Raw genomic sequence first — 22099 nt, 5'->3', positions numbered from 1 at the left:
GGACTGGGGACAGCAAGGAGTCATCATGTCAGGTAGTCCTGAGGCATGGTCCTAGGGCTCAGGTCCTCGGAGAGAGAGAAAGAAAGAGAGAAAGAGAGAATTAGAGAGAGCACACTTAAATTCACACAGAAGTACTCCAGATATAACAAACTGATCCTAGCCCCCCGACACATAAACTACTGCAGCATAAATACTAGAGGCTGAGACAGGAGGGGTCAGGAGACACTGTGGCCCCATCCGAGGACACCCCTGGACAGGGCCAAACAGGAAGGATATAACCCCACCCACTTTGCCAAAGCAAAAGTGATTACTGTCTTATTTCACTGTAGAGCCTCTAGCCATGCTCAATATGCCTTAACCAAACATGTTGTTCCACCTCCCACATATGCGATGACATCACCTGGTTTAAACGTTTCTAGAGACTATATCTCTCTCATCATTACTCAATGCCTAGGTTTACCTCCAATGTACTCTCTTCCTACCATACCTTTGTCTGTACATTATGCCTTGAATCTATGCTATCGTGCCCAGAAACCTGCTCCCTTTACTCTCTGTTTCGGAAATTGCTACACGGCCAGTTCTTATAGTCTTTAGCCGTACCTTTATCCTCCTTCTCCTCTGTTCCTCTGGTGAAAAAAAACACTTCAGCGAACAGGCCTTTCTAATCGACCTGGCTGGCGTATCCTGGAATGACAATGACCTCATCCCGTCAGTAGAGGATGCCTGGTTATTCTTTAAAAGTGCCTTCCTCACCATCTTAAATAGGCATGCTTCATTCAAAACATTTAGAAACAGGAATAGATATAGCCCTTGGTTCACTCCAGACCTGTCTGCCCTTGACCAGCACAAACACATCCTGTGGCGTTCTGCATTAGCATCGAATTGCCACCGTGATATGCAACTTTTCAGGGAAGTTAGGAACCAATATACCCAGACAGTTAGGAAAACTAAGGCAAGCTTTTTCAAACAGCAATTTGCATCCTGTAGCACAAACTCAAAAATGTTCTGGGACACTGTAAAGTCCATGGAGAATAAGAGCACCTTCTCCCAGCTGCCCACTGCACTGAGGCTAGGAAACACTGGCACTACCGATAAATCCACAATAATTGCAAATTTCAATAAGCATTTTTCTACGGCTGGCCATGCTTTCCACCTGGCTACCCCTACCCCGGACAACAGCCCTGCGCTCCCCACAGCAACTCGCCCAATCGTCCCCCCCCCCTTCTCCTTCACCCAAATCCAGATAGCTGATGTTCTGAAAGAGCTGCAAAATCTGGACCCCTACAAATCAGCCGGGCTAGACAATCTGGACCCTCTCTTTCTAAAATTATCTGCCGAAATTATTGCAACCCCTATTACTAGCCTGTTCAACCTCTCTTTCGTATCATCTGAGATTCCCATAGATTGGAAAGCTGCTGCAGTCATCCCCCTCTTCAAAGGGAGAGACACTCTAGACGCAAACTGCTACAGACCTAAATCTATCCTACCCTGCCGTTCTAAGGTCTTTGAAAGCCAAGTTAACAAACAGATTACCGGCCATTTCGAATCTCACCGTACCTTCTCCGCTATGCAATCTGGTTTCAGACCTGGTCATGGGTGCACATCAGCCACGCTCAAGGTCCTAAACGATATCATAACCGCCATCGATAAGAGACTACTGTGCAGCCGTATTCATCGACCTGGCTAAGGCTTTCGACTCTGTCAATCACAACATTCTTATTGGCAGACTCGACAGCCTTGGTTTCTCAAATGATTGCCACACTTGGTTCACCAACTACTTCTCTGATAGAGTTCAGTATGTCAAATCGGAGGGCCTGTTGTCCTGACCTCTGGCAGTCTCTATTGGGGTGCCACAGGGTTAAATTCTCAGGCCGATTCTTTTCTCTGTATATAACAATGATGTCGCACTCGCTGCTGGTGATTCTTTGATCCACCTCTACGCAGACGACACCATTCTGTATACCACTGGCCCTTCGTTGGACACTGTGTTAACTAACCTCCAGATGAGCTTCAATGCCAAACAACTCTCCTTCCGTGGCCTCCAACTGCTCTTAAATGCAAGTAAAACTAAATGCATGCTCTTCAACCGATCGCTGCCCGCACCTGCCCGCCCGTCCAGCATCACTACACTGGACGGTTCTGACTTAGAATATGTGGACAATTACAAATACCTAGGTGTCTGGTTAGACTGTAAACTCTCCTTCCAGAGTCACATTAAACATCTCCAATCCAAAATTAAATCTAGAATTGACTTCCTATTTCGCAACAAGAATTGACATTTCAGTGACGTCACGTGCTCTGAGACCTTGAAGTAGTTGTTTCCCTTGCTGTGCAAAGGTTGCATATTTTGTGACGTGACTGCTAATGCTTCTTCATAGGTGACATGTGTTAATGTGTTCAGAAAGTTCTTGGTTCAAGACCAGGGATGGAAGCAATACTGTTTAGACCCCTATGACTAAATCTCTGTTGGTCAATTTCTTCAACAGATGATCAGGTCTATATAATTATCAAACATACATTGGTAATGGAAAGGAAACACAGATTATTTGTTTAAGTATTAAAATACTCCTTTAGTAAATCAATTGTAGGCAGAAGTTATATAATAGCTCTCCCCAGGTTCTGCAAAATGTCTAAGACATCCTGTAACTCATATAGCCTCTCCCAGTCCTCCTTGAGTGAGCTTTCCTGGTAACAACATTTTAATAAATCTAACTTCCTCCTGACAGCATCAACCATCTTATCAGCGATTAAAAGCTCAGAAGTGGGTTTGACCGAAACTTGACCTTTCATCAGTATAGTCATAAGGTGAACGAGTCTAAGCATTTTCTGACAGGTGGCTGTTTTCATCAGGCCTGCGGCAGCCTTGTGTTCTCAGGGAAACAGTCTTATTCACATTGGGGCCCAGACAGGAGGAGTATGAGCTTAGGCGGTTTCATCCTTCTGATAGTGTCTGAAGGGGACAACACTCAAAACAGGTGTTACCACACACACACACACAGGTCTCCTGAGAGGAGACCTTACAGTTTATCATAACACAATTGATTAACCCTTTAAATGGTATGAGGCCTTGGTTTAACCCTCTTCATCTCCTAATTTAAAACTTCTACTAAAGTGGTCCAAGTAGTCTCTTAAGGTTTCCTCTAGAATCAGCTGTACCTAACATCAACCAGTAGGACACAGAACACAATACTGGTTCTGGGGCAGCTCTTATTACACGTTTTTACACCACCAACTACTTTGTAGCAAGGTGCTGTTTATCAGTAGCCCCGCTTACTTCCCTCCTCCATCCAAATAGTTGCTGCCAATCAGCTTTATCTATATTGATCACAAGACTCTATGCTCAAGGACTTCCAGGTACTAAGATATTGGAGACTTGAGGGAGCATGGGAAAAAGGCACTAAAATAGCCCATAGTACTTCATAGAATGATAGGTTCCTATCATTTTTTTTGTATGTCTCATCCAAATGGGCTCACTAAAATACAATAGTAATTCTATGTTCAGTGAACAGAAATATAAACGCAACATGCAACCATTTGAAAGATTTTACAGAGTTACTGTTCATATAAGGAAATCAGTCAATTGAAATAAATTCATTAGGCCTTAATCTATGGATTTCCCATGACGGGGAATACACATCTGTTGGTCACATATCAAATAAAATATATCTTTTTTAAAGGTAGTGGCGTGGATTAGAAAGCCAGTCAGTATCTGGTGTGACCATCATTTGCCTCATGCAGTGCAACACATCTCCTTTGCATAGAGTTGACCAGGCTGTTGATTGTGGCGTGTGGAATGTTATCCCACTGCTCTTCAATGGCTGTGCAAAGTTGCTGAACATTGGTGGGAACTGGAACACGCTGTGGTATACGTCGATCCAGAACATCCCAAATATGATCAATGGATGACATGTCTGGGTATGCAGGCCATGGAAGAACTGGGACTTTTTCACCTTCCAGAATTGTGTACAGACCCTTACGACATTGGGCCATGCATTATCATGCTGACACATAAGGTGATGGCGGTGGATGAATGGCACTACAATGGGTCTTAGGATCTCGGCACAGTTTGTCTGTGCATTCAAATTGCCATCGATAAAATGCAATTGTGTTCGTGTCCATAGCTTATGCCTGCCAATACGATAACCCCACCGCCACCATGGGAACTCTGTTCACAACATTGACATCAGCAAGCCGCTCGCCCATACGAAGCCATACATGCTGTCGGCCATCTGTCCAGTACCGTTGAAACTGGGATTAATCTGTGAAGAACACACTTCTCCAGCGTGCCAATGGCCATTGAAGGTGATAATTTGCCCACTGAAGTCGGTTACAATGCCGAACTGCAGTCAGGTCAAGATCCTGGTGAGGACGACGAGAATGCAGATGAGCTTCCCTGACACAGTTACTGACAGTTTGTGCAGAAATTATTTGGTTGTGTACACTCACAGTTTCATCAGCTGTCCGGGTGGCTCTTCTCAGCAGGTGAAGAAGCCGTGCAGCCCAGGGATCAGGGTATTTCTGGGAGTGGAGGTATTTCCTCAGCACGTGCAGCCCAGGGATCAGGGTATTTCTGGGAGTGGAGGTATTTCCTCAGCACGTGCAGCCCATGGACCAGGGTATTTCTGGGAGTGGAGGTATTTCCTCAGCACGTGCAGCCCAGGGATCAGGGTATTTCTGGGAGTGGAGGTATTTCCTCAGCACGTGCAGCCCAGGGATCAGGGTATTTCTGGGAGTGGAGGTATTTCCTCAGCACGTGCAGCCCAGGGATCAGGGTATTTCTGGGAGTGGAGGTATTTCCTCAGCACGTGCAGCCCATGGACCAGGGTATTTCTGGGAGTGGAGGTATTTCCTCAGCGCGTGCAGCCCATGCATCAGGGTTGCGTAATCTCAGGGTTGCGTAATCTCAGGGTTGCGTAATCTCTGGCCTGTGTCGTCATTTTGACAGCTGCCCTGACTTCAGAACGACAGCATTCCTCAACACACCGGCATGCACAGCAGCCATGAACCCAAAACAGTCATATTTATACTTTTTTCAACTGATACAGTATCTATCAAAGTTACATAATACTCATAGAATGTTAATTAATGTGTGTTTTGTCCTACATTTAAACGTTTTATCCCAGCCCCCGTCCACCCAGCAGTAGGCCTTTTGCATCTTGGTAGGCCGTTTTATCCCAGCCCCCGTCCACCCAGCAGTAGGCCTTTTGCATCTTGGTAGGCCGTCATTGTAAATCAGAATTTGTTCTTAACTGACTTGCCTAGTTAAATGAAAATAAAAAATAAAAAAAAGTGTTAAATGACAATCAGGGTTGGAATCAATTCCAATCATTTTGTAGACACTATCCAGAGCGACATACAGTAGTGAGTGCATATGTTTTCATATTGGTCTCCCATGGGAATTGAATCGACAACCCTAGCGTTGCAAGCACTGTTCTCTACCAATTGAGCAACACTTGTTCACAACCCTAAATTCAAACAAAATTCTTGAATTCACTTATGAAGTGCATATTTTACGTGGAATTCAATTCGATTTGCAACAATCTTCTAGTTATTGAACTGGAATTAATATTGGAATTGTAAAAAAATACATATATTTGGAATTCAATTCAATTCATATCATAATGGGTTTAGTATCAAAATAAACTTCAGGATTTGTTGTAAGTCATTTCAACTTGAAGTTATGTATAGCTGGGCTGTCTGAACACTCATATGATCAGCCCGATAGCCATAACGAATTGAAAATGGGAATTGGAATTTGTGGAATTGTTAGGGATAATATTGAATTATCCACATGAAAAAAAAAAAGTGAACTAACATAGGAATTGAGAAGAATTTAATTAACTCTGAATTACAACATTGACATGGAATTTGAATTGAATTGATGGAATTTACATGGATAGGAAACATGGACAATTAAGAGGGGTATGTGTGTGTGTGTGTTGTATGCTTTTTCCCTATGTATTGGAAACTACTTACAGTATACTGAAAAAAATACACTGCTCAAAAAAATAAAGGGAACAATAAAATAACACATCCTAGATCTGAATGAATGAAATATTCGTATTAAATACTTTTTTCTTTACATAGTTGAATGTGCTGACAACAAAATCACACAAAAATTATCAATGGAAATCAAATTTATCAACCCATGGAGGTCTGGATTTGGAGTCACACTAAAAATTAAAGTGGAAAACCACACTACAGGCTGATCCAACTTTGATGTAATGTCCTTAAAACAAGTCAAAATGAGGCTCAGTAGTGTGTGTGGCATCCACGTGCCTGTATGACCTCCCTACAACGCCTGGGCATGCTCCTGATGAGGTGGCGGATGGTCTCCTGAGGGATCTCCTCCCAGACCTGGATTAAAGCATCCGCCAACTCCTGGACAGTCTGTCGTGCAACGTGGCGTTGGTGGATGGAGTGAGACATGATGTCCCAGATGTGCTCAATTGGATTCAGGTCTGGGGAACGGGCGGTCCATAGCCTCAATGCCTTCCTCTTGCAGGAACTGCCGACACACTCCAGCCACATGAGGTCTAGCATTGTATTGCATTAGGAGGAACCCAGGGCCAACCGCACCAGCATATGGTCTCACAAGGGGTCTGAGGATCTCATCTCGGTACCTAATGGCAGTCAGGCTACCTCTGGCGAGCACATGGAGGGCTGTGCGGCCCCCCAAAGAAATGCCACCCCACACCATGACTGACCCACCGCCAAAGCAGTCATACTGGAGGATGTTGCAGGCAGCAGAACGTTCTCCACGGCGTCTCCAGACTCTGTCACGTCTGTCACATGTGCTCAGTATGAACCTGCTTTCATCTGTGAAGAGCACAGGGCGCCAGTGGCGAATTTGCCAATCTTGGTGTTCTCTGGCAATGCCAAACGTCCTGCACGGTATTGGGCTGTAAGCACAACCCCCACCTGTTGACGTCGGGCCCTCATACCACCCTCATGGAGTCTGTTTCTGACCGTTTGAGCAGACACATGCACATTTGTGGCCTGCTGGATGTCATTTTGCAGGGCTCTGGCAGTGCTCCTCCTGCTTCTCCTTGCACAAAGGTGGAGGTAGCGGTCCTGCTGCTGGGTTGTTGCCCTCCTACGGCCTCCTCCACGTCTCCTGATGTACTGGCCTGTCTCCTGGTAGCGCCTCCATGCTCTGGACACTACGCTGACAGACACAGCAAACCTTCTTGCCACAACTTGCATTGATGTGCCATCCTGGATGAGCTGCACTACCTGAGCCACTTGTGTGGGTTGTAGACTCCGTCTCATGCTACCACTAGAGTGAAAGCACCGCCAGCATTCAAAAGTGACCAAAACATCAGCAAAAAAATGTGTTACATCCCTCTTAGTGAGCATTTCTCATTTGCCAAGATAATCGATCCACCTGGCAGGTGTGGCATATCAAGAAGCTTATTAAACAGCATGATCATTATACAGGTGCACCTTGTGCTGGGGACAATAAAAGGCCACTCTAAAATGTGCAATTTTATCACACAACACAATGCCACAGATGTCTCATGTTTTGAGGGAGCAAGCAATTGACATGTTGACTGCAGGAATGTCCACCAGAGCTGTTGCCAAAGAATTTAATGTTAATTTCTCTACCATAAGCCAACAGCATTTTCGAGAATTTGGCAGTAAGTCCAATCGGCCTCAGACGAGCAGACCACGTGTAATCACGCCAGTCCAGTACCTCACATCACGTGCTGAGGAAATACCTCCACTCCCAGAAATACCCTGATCCATGGGCTGCACGTGCTGAGGAAATACCTCCACTCCCAGAAATACCCTGATCCATGGGCTGCACGTGCTGAGGAAATACCTCCACTCCCAGAAATACCCTGATCCATGGGCTGCACGTGCTGAGGAAATACCTCCACTCCCAGAAATACCCTGATCCATGGGCTGCACGTGCTGAGGAAATACCTCCACTCCCAGAAATACCCTGATCCATGGGCTGCACGTGCTGAGGAAATACCTCCACTCCCAGAAATACCCTGGTCCATGGGCTGCACGTGCTGAGGAAATACCTCCACTCCCAGAAATACCCTGATCCCTGGGCTGCACGTGCTGAGGAAATACCTCCACTCCCAGAAATACCCTGATCCATGGGCTGCACGTGCTGAGGAAATAGACAAAAATACCTCCACTCCCAGAAATACCCACGCTTTCACAGCTTTACCTTAGACAAACACAAACAAGCATTTCTTTGTGAGTCTACACCTGTTTTTTACGAAGCACGTGACAAATAACATTTGATTTGATTTTTCTTAATGGTCCTATATACATAATTTTCTCTGCACACACAAGTATTTGAAATCACCCATTGAATAGTGTTTACGCAACATTTCTCAACACCTATTTTTGTCAGTCTTTGTGTGTATACACAACATTTCAAATCACCCATTTACGTCAACAATTCAAATCTTCAATTCAAATCAACATGTAAAACTGTATCGGAGTCATAATGAGAAGTTATCTATAGCGAGCTGTTGCTGTCAAGGAATATGACTTGGATGTGTAGTATTATGTGTTTGAATCATAACACCTGTTACGCTTCGTGTTTCGATCATAAATCTGCTTTGAGATAGGACACACGTGTTGTTTGTTCCCACGACAACTGTGATGGTTGTGAAATCTGATATGGCATGCAGTGTGTGTGTGTGTGACAGAGAGAGGGAGAAACAGAGAGTTTGTTTGATTCTGTGTTACAGGAACTGATCCTATGACAGCAGTTACTTTGAACCCTACAAGCAGCCAGTCAGGTCAGAAGACTAGCAGGGGGTGTGCTTCTGAAGGAAACCTGTCATTGGACCAAAAATACTCGTCATGAGTGTTTCGTCACAGTCAAAGGATTTGCATAAGTCATTTGGATATAAAAATCTATAATAAATTGTTGACGTTCTTAAAGTGCTTTGGATGAAACTATACATTGTTTTTGTTACCATGTTTGTCTAATATATTTTATTTCGTAGTTAAAACATGGTGAAATGTAGCATAAATTGTGGCATAAATACAATACAACACAATCAGGGTTGGGTAGGTTACTATATAAATGTAATCCATTAACAGTTACTAGTTACCTGTCCAAAATTGTAATCAGTAATGTAACTTTTGAATTACCCAAACTCAGTAAATTGATTACGTTCAGTTACTTTTAGATTACTTTCACCTTAAGCGGCATTAGAAGAATACAAACATTTATATGACCAATAGAATGACATCTATTGTAGGCGCAAATAGCTAAATGAGAGAGCAGCAGTGTGATTCACCTCAATGACCTATGTAGATATCAATAATAAATTAGATTCCCACCCGTAGGCTACACTTGATTTATATATTAGTAATTAAATGTTTTACATCAATAATTACATTTTCGTTATCAATCATTCACATTTTTATATCCCAAAAGTATTTATCGATATTAAAAATTATATGAAAATATGTTATCCACTATGGAAACGGCTTTCTATAGTGGATATTTTGATATTTGATCATTGCATTTTTATATCAATAATTCCCCATAGAATTAAATGGAGAAGCACATTTTTTACATCGATAATTCAATGTACTATATAAAAATAAAATAACTGTTGCTATGCAGATATCAAAGTGTGGATATCAAATATCAATTCTTCAAATTTTGATATCATGGACTCTTTTTATATCAAATATTAGAATTATTGATATCAATAATTCATTTTTTATATAAAGCAATTCATTATCGATATGAATAATTAACATGTTTTATTTATTTTATTTTACCCCTTTTTCTCCCCAATTTCGTAGTATCCAATTGTTTTAGTAGCTACTATCTTGTCTCATCGCTACAACTCCCGTACGGGCTCAGGAGAGACGAAGGTTGAAAGTCACAACTCCGATACACAACCCAATCAAGCCGCACTGCTTCTTAACACAGCGCGCATCCAACCCGGAAGCCAGCCGCACGGAGGAAACACCGTGCACCTGGCAACCTTGGTTAGCGCGCACTGTGCCCAGCCCGCCACAGGAGTCGCTGGTGCGCGATGAGACAAGGATATCCCTACCGGCCAAGCCCTCCCTAACCCAGACAACGCTAGGCCAATTGTGCATCGCCCCACGGACCTCCCGGTCGCGGCCGGTCTGGCGCTGCAGTACAGCACCCTTAACCACTGCGCCACCCGGGAGGCCCTATATTTCACATCTTTACATTAAAAAAACATTATTGTTATCAATAATTCCAATATCAAAAGTAGTCCTTGATATCAACATGTGAATAATTGATATAGATAAATACTAATAAATAAATATTTTATCGATTTATCTTTAGCTAATTCAATTTCTATATCATGAATTATAATTTTTGATATCGATAATGTACTTTTTTTATGTCAATAGTTCTAATTCTGGATATATTAGCATATATTTATCATTATTAACACTGAAAACCTATCAGCTTCAAGTGCATTGAATGTCAAAGAAGTATCACGTCTTCCTGTCAGTGGGAACGGAACACACACCTTGCACAGTCTTCACATTTTGCTGCCTTAAAATTTTATCTAAAAAGGGATTACATTGGATTTCTTCCCTACCGATCTACACAACATACTCCACAACTTCTCTCAACAATTACAGTTGTGAATAATTTTGAATAATTTTCTACCGACACAAGTCTTAGGGAAATAAACAGTGCATTGGGAAAGTACTCAGACCCATTGACTTTTTACACATTTTGTTGCATTATTCTAACCTCATTGCAACTCCCCTCCAAGTCTCCGACCACTACCTTGTATCCTTTTCCCTCTCGCTCTCATCCAACACTTCCCACACTGCCCCTACTCGGATGGTATCGCGCCGTCCCAACCTTCGCTCTCTCTCCCCCGCTACTCTCTCCTCTTCCATCCTATCATCTCTTCCCTCTGCTCAAACCTTCTCCAACCTATCTCCTGATTCTGCCTCCTCAACCCTCCTCTCCTCCCTTTCTGCATCCTTTGACTCTCTATGTCCCCTATCCTCCAGGCCGGCTCGGTCCTCCCCTCCCGCTCCGTGGCTCGACGACTCATTGCGAGCTCACAGAACAGGGCTCCGGGCAGCCGAGCGGAAATGGAGGAAAACTCGCCTCCCTGCAGACCTGGCATCCTTTCACTCCCTCCTCTCTACATTTTCCTCCTCTGTCTCTGCTGCTAAAGCCACTTTCTACCACTCTAAATTCCAAGCATCTGCCTCTAACCCTAGGAAGCTCTTTGCCACCTTCTCCTCCCTCTTGAATCCTCCTCCCCCTCCCCCTCCTCCCTCTCTGCAGATGACTTCGTCAACCATTTTGAAAAGAAGGTCGACGACATCCGATCCTCGTTTGCTAAGTCAAACGACACCGCTGGTTCTGCTCACACTGCCCTACCCTGTGCTCTGACCTCTTTCTCCCCTCTCTCTCCAGATGACATCTCGCGTCTTGTGACGGCCGGCCGCCCAACAACCTGCCCGCTTGACCCTATCCCCTCCTCTCTTCTCCAGACCATCTCCGGTGACCTTCTCCCTTACCTCACCTCGCTCATCAACTCATCCCTGACCGCTGGCTACGTCCCTCCCGTCTTCAAGAGAGCGAGAGTTGCACCCCTTCTGAAAAAACCTACACTCGATCCCTCCGATGTCAACAACTACAGACCAGTATCCCTTCTTTCTTTTCTCTCCAAAACCCTTGAACGTGCCGTCCTTGGCCAGCTCTCCCGCTATCTCTCTCAGAATGACCTTCTTGATCCAAATCAGTCAGGTTTCAAGACTAGTCATTCAACTGAGACTGCTCTTCTCTGTATCACGGAGGCGCTCCGCACTGCTAAAGCTAACTCTCTCTCCTCTGCTCTCATCCTTCTAGACCTATCGGCTGCCTTCGATACTGTGAACCATCAGATCCTCCTCTCCACCCTCTCCGAGTTGGGCATCTCCGGCGCGGCCCACGCTTGATTGCGTCCTACCTGACAGGTCGCTCCTACCAGGTGGCGTGGCGAGAATCCGTCTCCTCACCACGTGCTCTCACCACTGGTGTCCCCCAGGGCTCTGTTCTAGGCCCTCTCCTATTCTCGCTATACACCAAGTCACTTGGCTCTGTCATAACCTCACATGGTCTCTCCTATCATTGCTATGCAGACGACACACAATTAATCTTCTCCTTTCCCCCTTCTGACGACCAGGTGGCGAATCGCATCTCTGCATGTCTGGCAGACATATCAGTGTGGATGACGGATCATCACCTCAAGCTGAACCTCGGCAAGACGGAGCTGCTCTTCCTCCCGGGGAAGGACTGCCCGTTCCATGATCTCGCCATCACGGTTGACAACTCCATTGTGTCCTCGTCCCAGAGCGCTAAGAACCTTGGCGTGATCCTGGACAACACCCTGTCGTTCTCAAATAACATCAAGGCGGTGGCCCGTTCCTGTAGGTTCATGCTCTACAACATCCGCAGAGTACGACCCTGCCTCACACAGGAAGCGGCGCAGGTCCTAATCCAGGCACTTGTCATCTCCCGTCTGGATTACTGCAACTCGCTGTTGGCTGGGCTCCCTGCTTGTGCCATTAAACCCTACAACTCATCCAGAACGCCGCAGCCCGTCTGGTGTTCAACCTTCCCAAGTTCTCTCACGTCACCCCGCTCCTCCGCTCTCTCCACTGGCTTCCAGTTGAAGCTCGCATCCGCTACAAGACCATGGTGCTTGCCTACGGAGCTGTGAGGGAACGGCACCTCACTACCTCCAGGCTCTGATCAGGCCCTACACCCAAACAAGGGCACTGCGTTCATCCACCTCTGGCCTGCTCGCCTCCCTACCACTGAGGAAGTACAGTTCCCGCTCAGCCCAGTCAAAACTGTTCGCTGCTCTGGCCCCCCAATGGTGGAACAAACTCCCTCACGACGCCAGGACAGCGGAGTCAATCACCACCTTCCGGAGACACCTGAAACCCCACCTCTTTAAGGAATACCTAGGATAGGATAAAGTAATCCTTCTCCCCTCCCCCCTTAAAAGACCTAGATGCACTATTGTAAAGTGGCTGTTCCACTGGATGTCATAAGGTGAAAGCACCAATTTGTAAGTCGCTCTGGATAAGAGCGTCTGCTAAATGACTTAAATGTAAATGTAAATGTAATAAATAAATGTTTTCCTCACTCCATAATGACAAAGCGAAAACAGGTTTTTAGAAATGTTTGCAAATTTATAAAAAAAACTATTCAGACCCTGAGCTCAAATCAAAATTGAGCTCAGGTGCAGCCTGCTTCCATTGATCATCCTTGAGATGTTTCTACAACTTGATTGGAGTTCACTTGTGGTAAATTCAATTGATTGGACATGATTTAGAAAGGCACATACCTGTCTATATAAGGTCCCTCGTTTGACAGTGTATGTCAGAGCAAAAACCAATCCATGAGGTCGAGAGGAGGACAGGATTATGTCGAAGGCACAGATCTGGGGAAGGGTACCAAAACATTTCTGCAGCATTGAAAGTTCCCAAGAACACATTGGCCTCCATCATTCTTAAATGGTTTGGAACCAACTAGACTCTTCCTAGAGCTGGCCGCCCGGCCAAACTGAGCAATCGGGGGAGAAAGGCCTTGGTCAGGGTGGTGCACTTATTGATATAAAAAATTCAATAAATACATGTTAAAACAGCTTTCCATTTTAGCGTTTATTCAAGTTGGATAATCTTTGGATGCCGCACCATTTGAAGACATTGCTTGGACTGTGGCCTACAAAAGCCAATTCATGCTCTTTTCCGTTTTTACGTGATCCATCAAACGCACTTGGGTGTGTCATGGGTGTGTCATTAAAGTGCTCACTGACTTGTGGTCAGACTAGCTCAGGCAGAACAAACTTAAACCTTTTTTCAATGCTGATTTGAATGTCATTGGGAAAACAGAAAGGTGTCAATGATTGTTTCGCAAACATCCTTTCTGAATTGAACAGTAATCCTAGAAGTCATCTAGTTGTTCAAAAGTATCTGTAATCTGATTTCAATTTTTTTGCTGGTAACGTTACTGATTACAGTTAGTCACAGAACTCAGCCCCATCAATGCTCCTCAACTTAAAATATCCTTAACATGATTAAAAAAAGGCCAAAACTACCTAAACAATCATTATCATGTTTGCGTAACTTTGCAACATAATGTTTACTCCACTACGGCTAAATAAAGACTGTAACTGAACTGTTGTTAGCAGGGGAGAGCTAGCATTTGCGCAACTTCTGAGTAGTTTACACCGGATATGGCGTCAACATTCGACAAAGACAACAATGACATGTGCTTGCTTTCTACTTCTGAAACCCCCCTCACACATACACACACACACACACTCACAAAAAAAACACACACACACTCAAAGATATCTGATAAACAGATTGTGCCCCCCCAACTTTACAGAGGGGGGCAGTGACACTGACATAGAGGGGCAGCTCCCACCCTGTCACTGGTGTATTCGTACCCCCCCCCCCCCCCCCCCCCCCCAACCTCTCTGTCCTCTTGATAGTTGCCTGATGGAATGCTGTGTGACCTGTGTTATTTTTAGATGGGCCTGGTTGAAATAGTCAAGCTCAGGCTTCATTGAAGATAAACACTAGCTGGTCTCGCACTGTGTGGCACGTCAACTGTGTCTTGACTTGACCTGAACGATTTTGTAGAGCTTTGCTGTGACAGACAAGTACTTATATCCAGAACCACGTCTTCTTCGGACTACCTTAATATCGTGACAGAACCAAACTAGAGCTCCTAAGATGTCTCCTGAAGACCGTGGGGCAGGAATGAGGTACATGACTATGTCTTTTTTGTTTTGACTTCTTTTGAGTGTGTAATAAGAGAAAGTGAGAGACACTGACAGTCTAACAAAAGGAGCTTTGAATAAGGTTACAGCTTTCTGTTCATAGTTCCTTAAGAAAGACACCACTTGACTTATTCCACATATTGTTGTGATATTACTACTTTCTGAAGGCACTGTATGTCAGTGATTTTTTTTTTAAAATCAGTCTTCTAGATAAGGTGCTACACTCCTCGTGTTAGGTAATTGGTTGTGATTATATTGGGTGCCATGCCTTACGTTTTCCCTCAAGTTTAAGCGACAGGATAATGGTATCCATATTGCTAAGAGTCAGAGGTATACAATTCACTCTAGTTTTCTCCGCTCAAAACCCAACACGGCTAGGCAAATAAACTTCTCACGGGGGATTTCAAATAGAATTAAGCTCTGTAACAGGAAGAATACAGCTTGTGTTCACTTGGAACGGTGTCAACATCATTGCATAAAATGTCACGATATCAGTGATATCAACAGAGCCACATGGGTGCTGTGTGGCTCAGTTGGTAGCGCATGGCACTTGCAGCGCCAGGGTTGTGGGTTTGATTCCCACGGGGGACACCTATTAAATATGACAAAAATGTATCCACTCACTACTCTTAAGTCGCTCTGGATAAGAGTGTCTGCTAAAAGACTCAAATGTTAATTTGGGCTTGAGCTCTCTGGTTTAGACGTGCATGATGACTCTTTTGAAATGGAGGTTTAAGTGAACTGGTCAAGACTTTGCCTTGGGGTTTTGAATAGCAGCCAATTTCATTTTTAAGTTCTTGCGGAGGGTCTTCGGCATAAAGGTATAAGTTGCATCTGGAGTGTTCTCTTGTACCCACACATAGACTGGTAAACATATTTACTCCCTCTGTATATCCCTCGGAAATATGTGGATGCTCTGGATTCTTTGGCCGCCATTCCTCACATTGTTTGGCCGTTTGTTAAATATAATTTTTAAGGCGTCGTCACTGGACTCATTAGAGGCTCAGACATGTAGCTCCCCATGTTGTTTTAGAGATCACCAATAGGTTGAAATGACATGTCTGCCTAACAACTGCTTTGGATGCCCCTCCCCTGGTCTCTCAATAGGATTGTTGTCATGGAATGATCCCCGTGGTTTTCCCAGATGAGTTGGGGATAACAGAGCAATGTGTCTGTTAGGTTTGGATGCCGTTAAAGATAGGAAAGGACTCATTTTACAGAAGCCTGAGTGAAGTACAAAAGGTATTTCATATCAGGAGTATGTGTGGCATAATGTCAATTAACTCAGGAAATACTGTTGTTAGACTCAAGATTAAGATTGCAGTAATCACGTAGAATAATGCAGTATTAGCATAGTCAGGGTTACAATCTTCCAGTCATCATTCACTGGGTTGGATACCAAAGTGTAGGATACCAAAGGCAGACAAAGGTAGATAGATCGAATGTCATTTAGTAGCAGTGGAGAAAAAGATACTGAGGTACAAGGACATGACATTAAGGGCTTTTATAGGCTCAGATAGATCACGCAGGGTTGAGCCAGTGTCTTTTAAATGTTTTGCTCCACGTTGAATGGAGTGCCAGGATTTTCTAGGACTTTCCCCTGAAGGGGTTTACCCATGACAGTCAATACCACTGTCCCACATAAGTTTAGTTTGGTCTGTCCCTTTTGGTCTACCAAGGAAGATACGATCACTGCATTACAGTACAAAAGCTGGATACTGTAATACAGTGGGTATTGCCTCGTGAGCGGCGCATTGTATCCTTTGAGTTTACCAATGTTTTGACAATGTCTTCTGGGTGTTAACTTGGAACCAGTCTTTCTCCCTTGGGTTTCCCTTAGGAGTGTTTTCCCAAAAGGAATTTGCCCAGTATCAGAACGCTTGACAAAAGTGTTTACCAGTAGACCACATCCCATACTAGGGCACTGTACTTAAGCAGTTCTAAGGAGCAGGGCAGTTTTACAGGAAATGGTGAAACCTTTATCAGGATTCATTGCCTCACAGACAAGCGTTCCGTCACGCTGTCACATGTGCGCCCGTTACGGTTTCCCTGGAAACCTGTCTCCCTGGGAAGCACGTGCCTGGAATGTGAGAGGGGAATAGCAATCTGACCTTTCTTGACAGAGGTATATGTCAGACATGGTGTAAATTTGGTGGGGGGCTGGGGGTGGAGTTCAGGAGATACCCTACCCTGGCCTGTTGCTCTTTTCCTGGTTGATGAGTGAGAGGGGTCTGGAGTAGGGCTGGGCGATATGGCCAAAATATAATATCACTATACTTTTTAAAAATTTCGGCATTTCCTCCACTCATTTGAGGTCATTTCCACACTGCCACGTAGGGCTGCACGATATGGTCAAACAATCTAGGCCTTATTTTTTACCAAATGTTGCAATTGTGATTTAGAGCAAAACACTTGGAATCATGGAAATAGAAGGATTATTCTAATTCTATACTTAGAATATAATAGTGGGCACTTTGAATACAGTGCTGTTTGCCATGACAATGAAGGAAAATGCCAGGAGAAGTTATTGTGACAGGGTAGGAACCAAAGTGTTAATAAGTGTTTCCTAGTGGACCCTATATTCTTTATCTTAGCTACTTCATGTTGCTAACATAATGATGCTTCGCGTATTTCTCTTTGATTTAGAAGATACTGTTGCACAGACATCATGCTGATTTAGGTCTACACCATCACTGGTATTATCAGGCTGGATAGCTAGCTACATTTGCTTTGACCTAGTACATTTATTAGCTAGCTAGCTAGCCAGCTAACCAGCAATTAGCATTAGCGGCTAACACGATTTAGGCCCAACTTGCTAAGAAAAGACAAACTAGCTGTTTTTTTTCAGATGTAAGAAACACAAACTAATAGTGTCATTACAGACCGCTAGAACATTAGTTGTTTTATATGAAGAAGCAAAGTGAAAACAGCATCATTGTCATCAACATTGAACGCAAGTGTGTCATGGTTGAGGAACATCAAATGTACTCCGTAAGTGACAGGGGGCGGGGCTAGGTCTGTGTGGAAAGCGGCATGGAGAGAGCTGCGAGAGATGACTCAAGTAGCGGAGTAAACTATAAAACTATTACACACGGCGTATAACATTTAACAATCCAAACATTCAAATACCGTTATAAAAGGTCATGTAAAAACTCAAACCGGTCCGTGCATCAATACCGGTATATAGTAAAATACGGTATACCACCCAGCCCTAGAATGGAGCTTAAGGGGGAAGCAGGCAAAGGGGTGCATTAAGGTGGATATTTGAAATATCTCTGCAACCAAAACAAATGAGAAAGGGACAGCTGTGTGGGGGTGGAAGGTGGGTTTGGGAGAGAGGGTAACGAGCTGGGAAAGGGCACTGCTCAAATAAACTTCAGTTAATAGATGTCCTCAGCCTGCCAAGGAATCCTGTGTTGCGCTGACTTTGAAAGCCTTTTCCTTGAGAGCTGAGGTCCAGCGATGCCAATTCTCCAACATCTGTCAAACGCTCCCACGATAAACAGAGATTTTCTGAACGGCATGCTGGGTAATGTAGTTTTATCTATAATCTTTCACCTGCTCTATGCCTTGGAATTGCCTTGAAGCGAATAAAGTGTGATACAGTTGTCAGGCTTTCCAGGGTCACATGGGGGATTTCATTACGAGCGGCTCGTAGAGCTCGACCTACTTTCCTGTCGTTAGAAAATGACAGATTAAAGGGGTGGAGATTTGTAAAGAGTTAGGTAGTGTTCGGTAACCGCATCTGTCAACGCGATTAGTGTTTAAGGCCACGGTGTTAGGGTTCTTGGGGTCATAGCACTTTAGTACCTATTGCCTATCCGCTATCCTACTCCTTGAGCAAAGACACCTCGAGAGATGGAGAGACCATTCATGAGAGTACACCATGCAAATCCTGGTAAACCCAAACAGATATACAGTGCCTTGAGAAAGTATTCACACCCTTTGACTTTTTCAAAATGTGGTTGTGTTACAAAGTGGGACTAAAAAGGATTTCATTGTCATTTTTTTGTCAACGATCTACACGAAATACTATAATGTCAAAGTGGAAGAGAAATACACATGCGCCGTACACAACAGGTATAAAACACGTGTAGGTAGACCTTACAGTGAAATGCTTACTTACAGGCCCTTAAACAACAATGAAGTTTTAAGAAAAATAAATAGATAAGTCAAAAATAATAATTAAAAAGCACAATAGCGAGGCAGGGGGTACCAGTACAGTGTCAATGTGCGGGGGCACCGGTTAGTTGAGGTAATATGTACTTGTAGGTAGTGTTAAACTAACAATGCATGGATAATATACAGAGAGTAGCAGCAGCATAAACGAGGGGGTGCAAATAGTCTGGCTAGCCATTTAACTAGCTTTTCAGGTGTCTTATGGCTTGGGGGTAGAAGCTGTTAAGAAGCCTTTTGGACCTAGACTTGGTGCTCCGGTACCGCTTGCCGTGCGGTAGCAGAGAGAACAGTCTATGACTAGGGTGGCTGGAGTCTGACAATTTTTAAGGCCTTCCTCTGACACCACCTGGTATAGAGGTCCTGGATGGCAGGAAGCTTGGCCCCGGTGATGTATTCGGCCTTACCCACTACCCTCTGTAGTGCCTTGCGGTCAAAGGCTGAGAAGTTGCCATACCAGGCAGTGATTCACCTGTCCAACTTTTTGAGGATCTGAGGACCCATGTCTCCTGAGGGGGAATAGGCTTTGTCGTGCCCTCTTCACGACTTCTTGACGTCTCAACCTGCTCCACTACAGCCCTGTCGATGAGAATGGGGGCATCCTCCTTCTCCTGTAGTCCACAATCATCTCCTTTGTCTTGATCACATTGAGGGAGAGGTTGTTGTCCTGGTACCACATGGATAGGTCTCTGACCTCCTCCCTATAGGCTGTCTCATCGTTGTTGGTGATCAGGCCTACCACTGTTGTGTCATCTGCAAACTTAATGATGGTGTTGGAGTCGTGCCTGGCCATGCAGTCATGAGTGAACAGGGAGTACAGGATGGGACTGAGCACGCACCCCTGAGGGGCCCCCGTGTTGAGGATCAGCGTGGCGGATGTGTTTGTTTCCTTCCCTTACCACCTGGGGGAGGCCCGTCAGGAAGTCCTGGATCCAGTTGCAGAGGGAGGTGTTTAGTCCCAGGGTCCTTAGCTTATTGATGAGCTTTGAGGGCACTAAGGTTTTGAACACTGAGCTGTAGTCAATGAACAGCATTCTTTTATCCAGGTGGGAAAGGGCAGCATCATCTATGGATCTCTTGGGGCCTTTCAAAGAACTTTATGGCTACAGACTTGAGTGCTACGGGTCGGTAGTCATTTAGGCAGGTTACCTTAATGTTCTTGGACACAGAGACTATGGTGGACTGCTTAAAACATGTTGGTATTACAGACTCCGAAAGGAAGAGGTTGACAAAGTCAGTGAAGACACTTGCCAGTTGGTCAGCGCATACTCGCAGTGCACATCCTGGTAATCCGTTTGTCCCTGCGGCCTTGTTAATGTTAACCTGTTTAAAGGTCTTACTCACATCAGCTACGGAAAGCGTGAGTGTGAACAGCTGAAGCTCTCATGCATGTTTAAGTGTTACTTGCCTTGAAGTGTGCATAGAAGTAGTTTAGCTCATCTGGTGGGCTCGTTTCACTGGGCAGCTCTCGGCTGTGCTTCCCTTTGTAGTCTGTAATGGTTTGCAAGCCCTGCCACATCCTACGAGCGTCAGAGCCAGTGTAGTACAACTCAATCTTAGTCCTGTATTGACGCTTTGCCTGTTTGATGGTTCGTCGGAAGGCATAGCGGGATTTCTTATAAACTTTCAGGTTTAGGGTCCCTCTCTAGGCTTTAGCTCAGTGCGGATGCTGCCTGTATTCCATGGCTTCTGATTGGGGTATGTACGTACAGTCACTGTGGGGACGACATCATCAATGCGCTTATTGATGAAGCCAATGACTAATGTGGTTTACTCCTCAATGCCATCTGAGGAATCCCGGAACATATTCCAGTCTGTGCTAGCAAAACAGTCCTGTAGCTTAGCATCTGCTTCATCTGACCAACCTTTTTATTGATCTAGTCACTGGTGCTTCCTGTTTTAATTTTTGCTTGTAAGCAGGAATCAGGAGGATATAATTATGGTCAGATTTGCCAAATGGAGGGTGAGGGAGAGATTTGTATGCGTCTCTGTGTGTGGAGTATAGGTGGTCCAGAGTTCTTTTTCCTCTGGTTGCACATTTAACATGCTGATAGAAATTTGGTAAAACAAATTTAAGTTTCCCTGCATCAAGGTCCCCGCCTACTAGGAGCGCCGCCTCTGGGTGAGCGTTGTATGCTGTCATGTTAAGATTTCCCTTCACTGGAACTAAGGGGCCTAGCCCGAACTATGGAAAACAGCCCCAGACCATTATTCCTCCTCCACCAAACTTTACAGTTGACACTATGCATTGGGGCAGGTAGCGTTCTCCTGGCATCCACCAAACCCAGATTCTTCCTTCGGACCGCCAAATAGTGAAGCGTGATTTATCACTCAGCAGAATGCGTTTCCACTGCTCCAGAGTCCAATGGTGGCGAGCTTTACACCACTCTAGCTGATTCTTGGCATTGTTCATGGGGATCTTAGGCTTGTGTGCAACTGCTCAGCCATAGAAACCCATTTCTTGAAGGTTCCATCGGACAGTTATTGTGCTGACATTGCTTCCAGAGGCAGTTTGGAACTCGGTAGTGAGTGTTGGAACCGAGGACAGAATATTCTTACGCATTACACGCTTCAGCACTCGGCGGTCCCGTTCTGTGCGCTTATTTGGCCTACCACTTCACAGCTGAGCCGTTGTTGCTCCTAGACGTTTCCACTTCACAATAACAGCACTTACAGTTGACCGGGGCAGCTCTAGCAGGGCAGAAATGTAAAGATCTGACTTGTTGCAAAGGTGGCATCCTATGACGGTGCCACATTGAAAGTTACTGAGCTCTTCAGTTAGGCCATTCTACTGCCAATGTTTGTCTATGGAGATTGCATGACTGTGTGACTGTGTGTGATAAATGTTATACACCTGTCAGCAATGGGTGTGGCTGAAATAGCTGAATCCACTAATTTGAAGGGGTCTCCACATACACCATATATACCAAAGTATCTTCATTACATAAGTATCCAACCCCCTGAGTCAATACATAATAGAATCAACCACCTTTGGCAGCAATTACAGCTGTGCATTTTTCTGGGTATGTCACTAAGAGCTTTCCACAACTGGATTGTGCAACATTTGCTCATGATTCTTTTCAAAATTCTACAAGCTGTTGATAATTGCTAGACAACCATTTCCAGGTCTTGCCATAGATTTT

At 44.6% G+C, this 22099-nt stretch overlaps 1 protein-coding gene across 2 annotated transcripts in view; it reads left to right on the top strand.

The window, feature by feature from the left end:
* retreg1 (reticulophagy regulator 1) overlaps positions 1-22099 on the top strand; it is a 76281-nt gene that overhangs the window by 29527 nt on the left and 24655 nt on the right. The window contains exon 1 of one of the 2 annotated variants that reach the window (XM_029641983.2): positions 14548-14765. The exons of the other annotated variant lie outside the window; for it this stretch is intronic. Coding sequence (XP_029497843.1) covers positions 14734-14765 — 32 coding nt within the window. The 5' untranslated portion in view covers positions 14548-14733. Of the gene's footprint in view, positions 1-14547; positions 14766-22099 lie in introns of those variants that run through there. 2 annotated transcript variants of the gene reach the window in all.

The sequence above is a fragment of the Oncorhynchus nerka genome, linkage group LG9b, assembly GCF_034236695.1.
Source record: "Oncorhynchus nerka isolate Pitt River linkage group LG9b, Oner_Uvic_2.0, whole genome shotgun sequence".
In the NCBI taxonomy this organism is placed as follows: domain Eukaryota; kingdom Metazoa; phylum Chordata; class Actinopteri; order Salmoniformes; family Salmonidae; genus Oncorhynchus; species Oncorhynchus nerka.
This window is presented reverse-complemented; position numbering and strand designations above follow the sequence as displayed.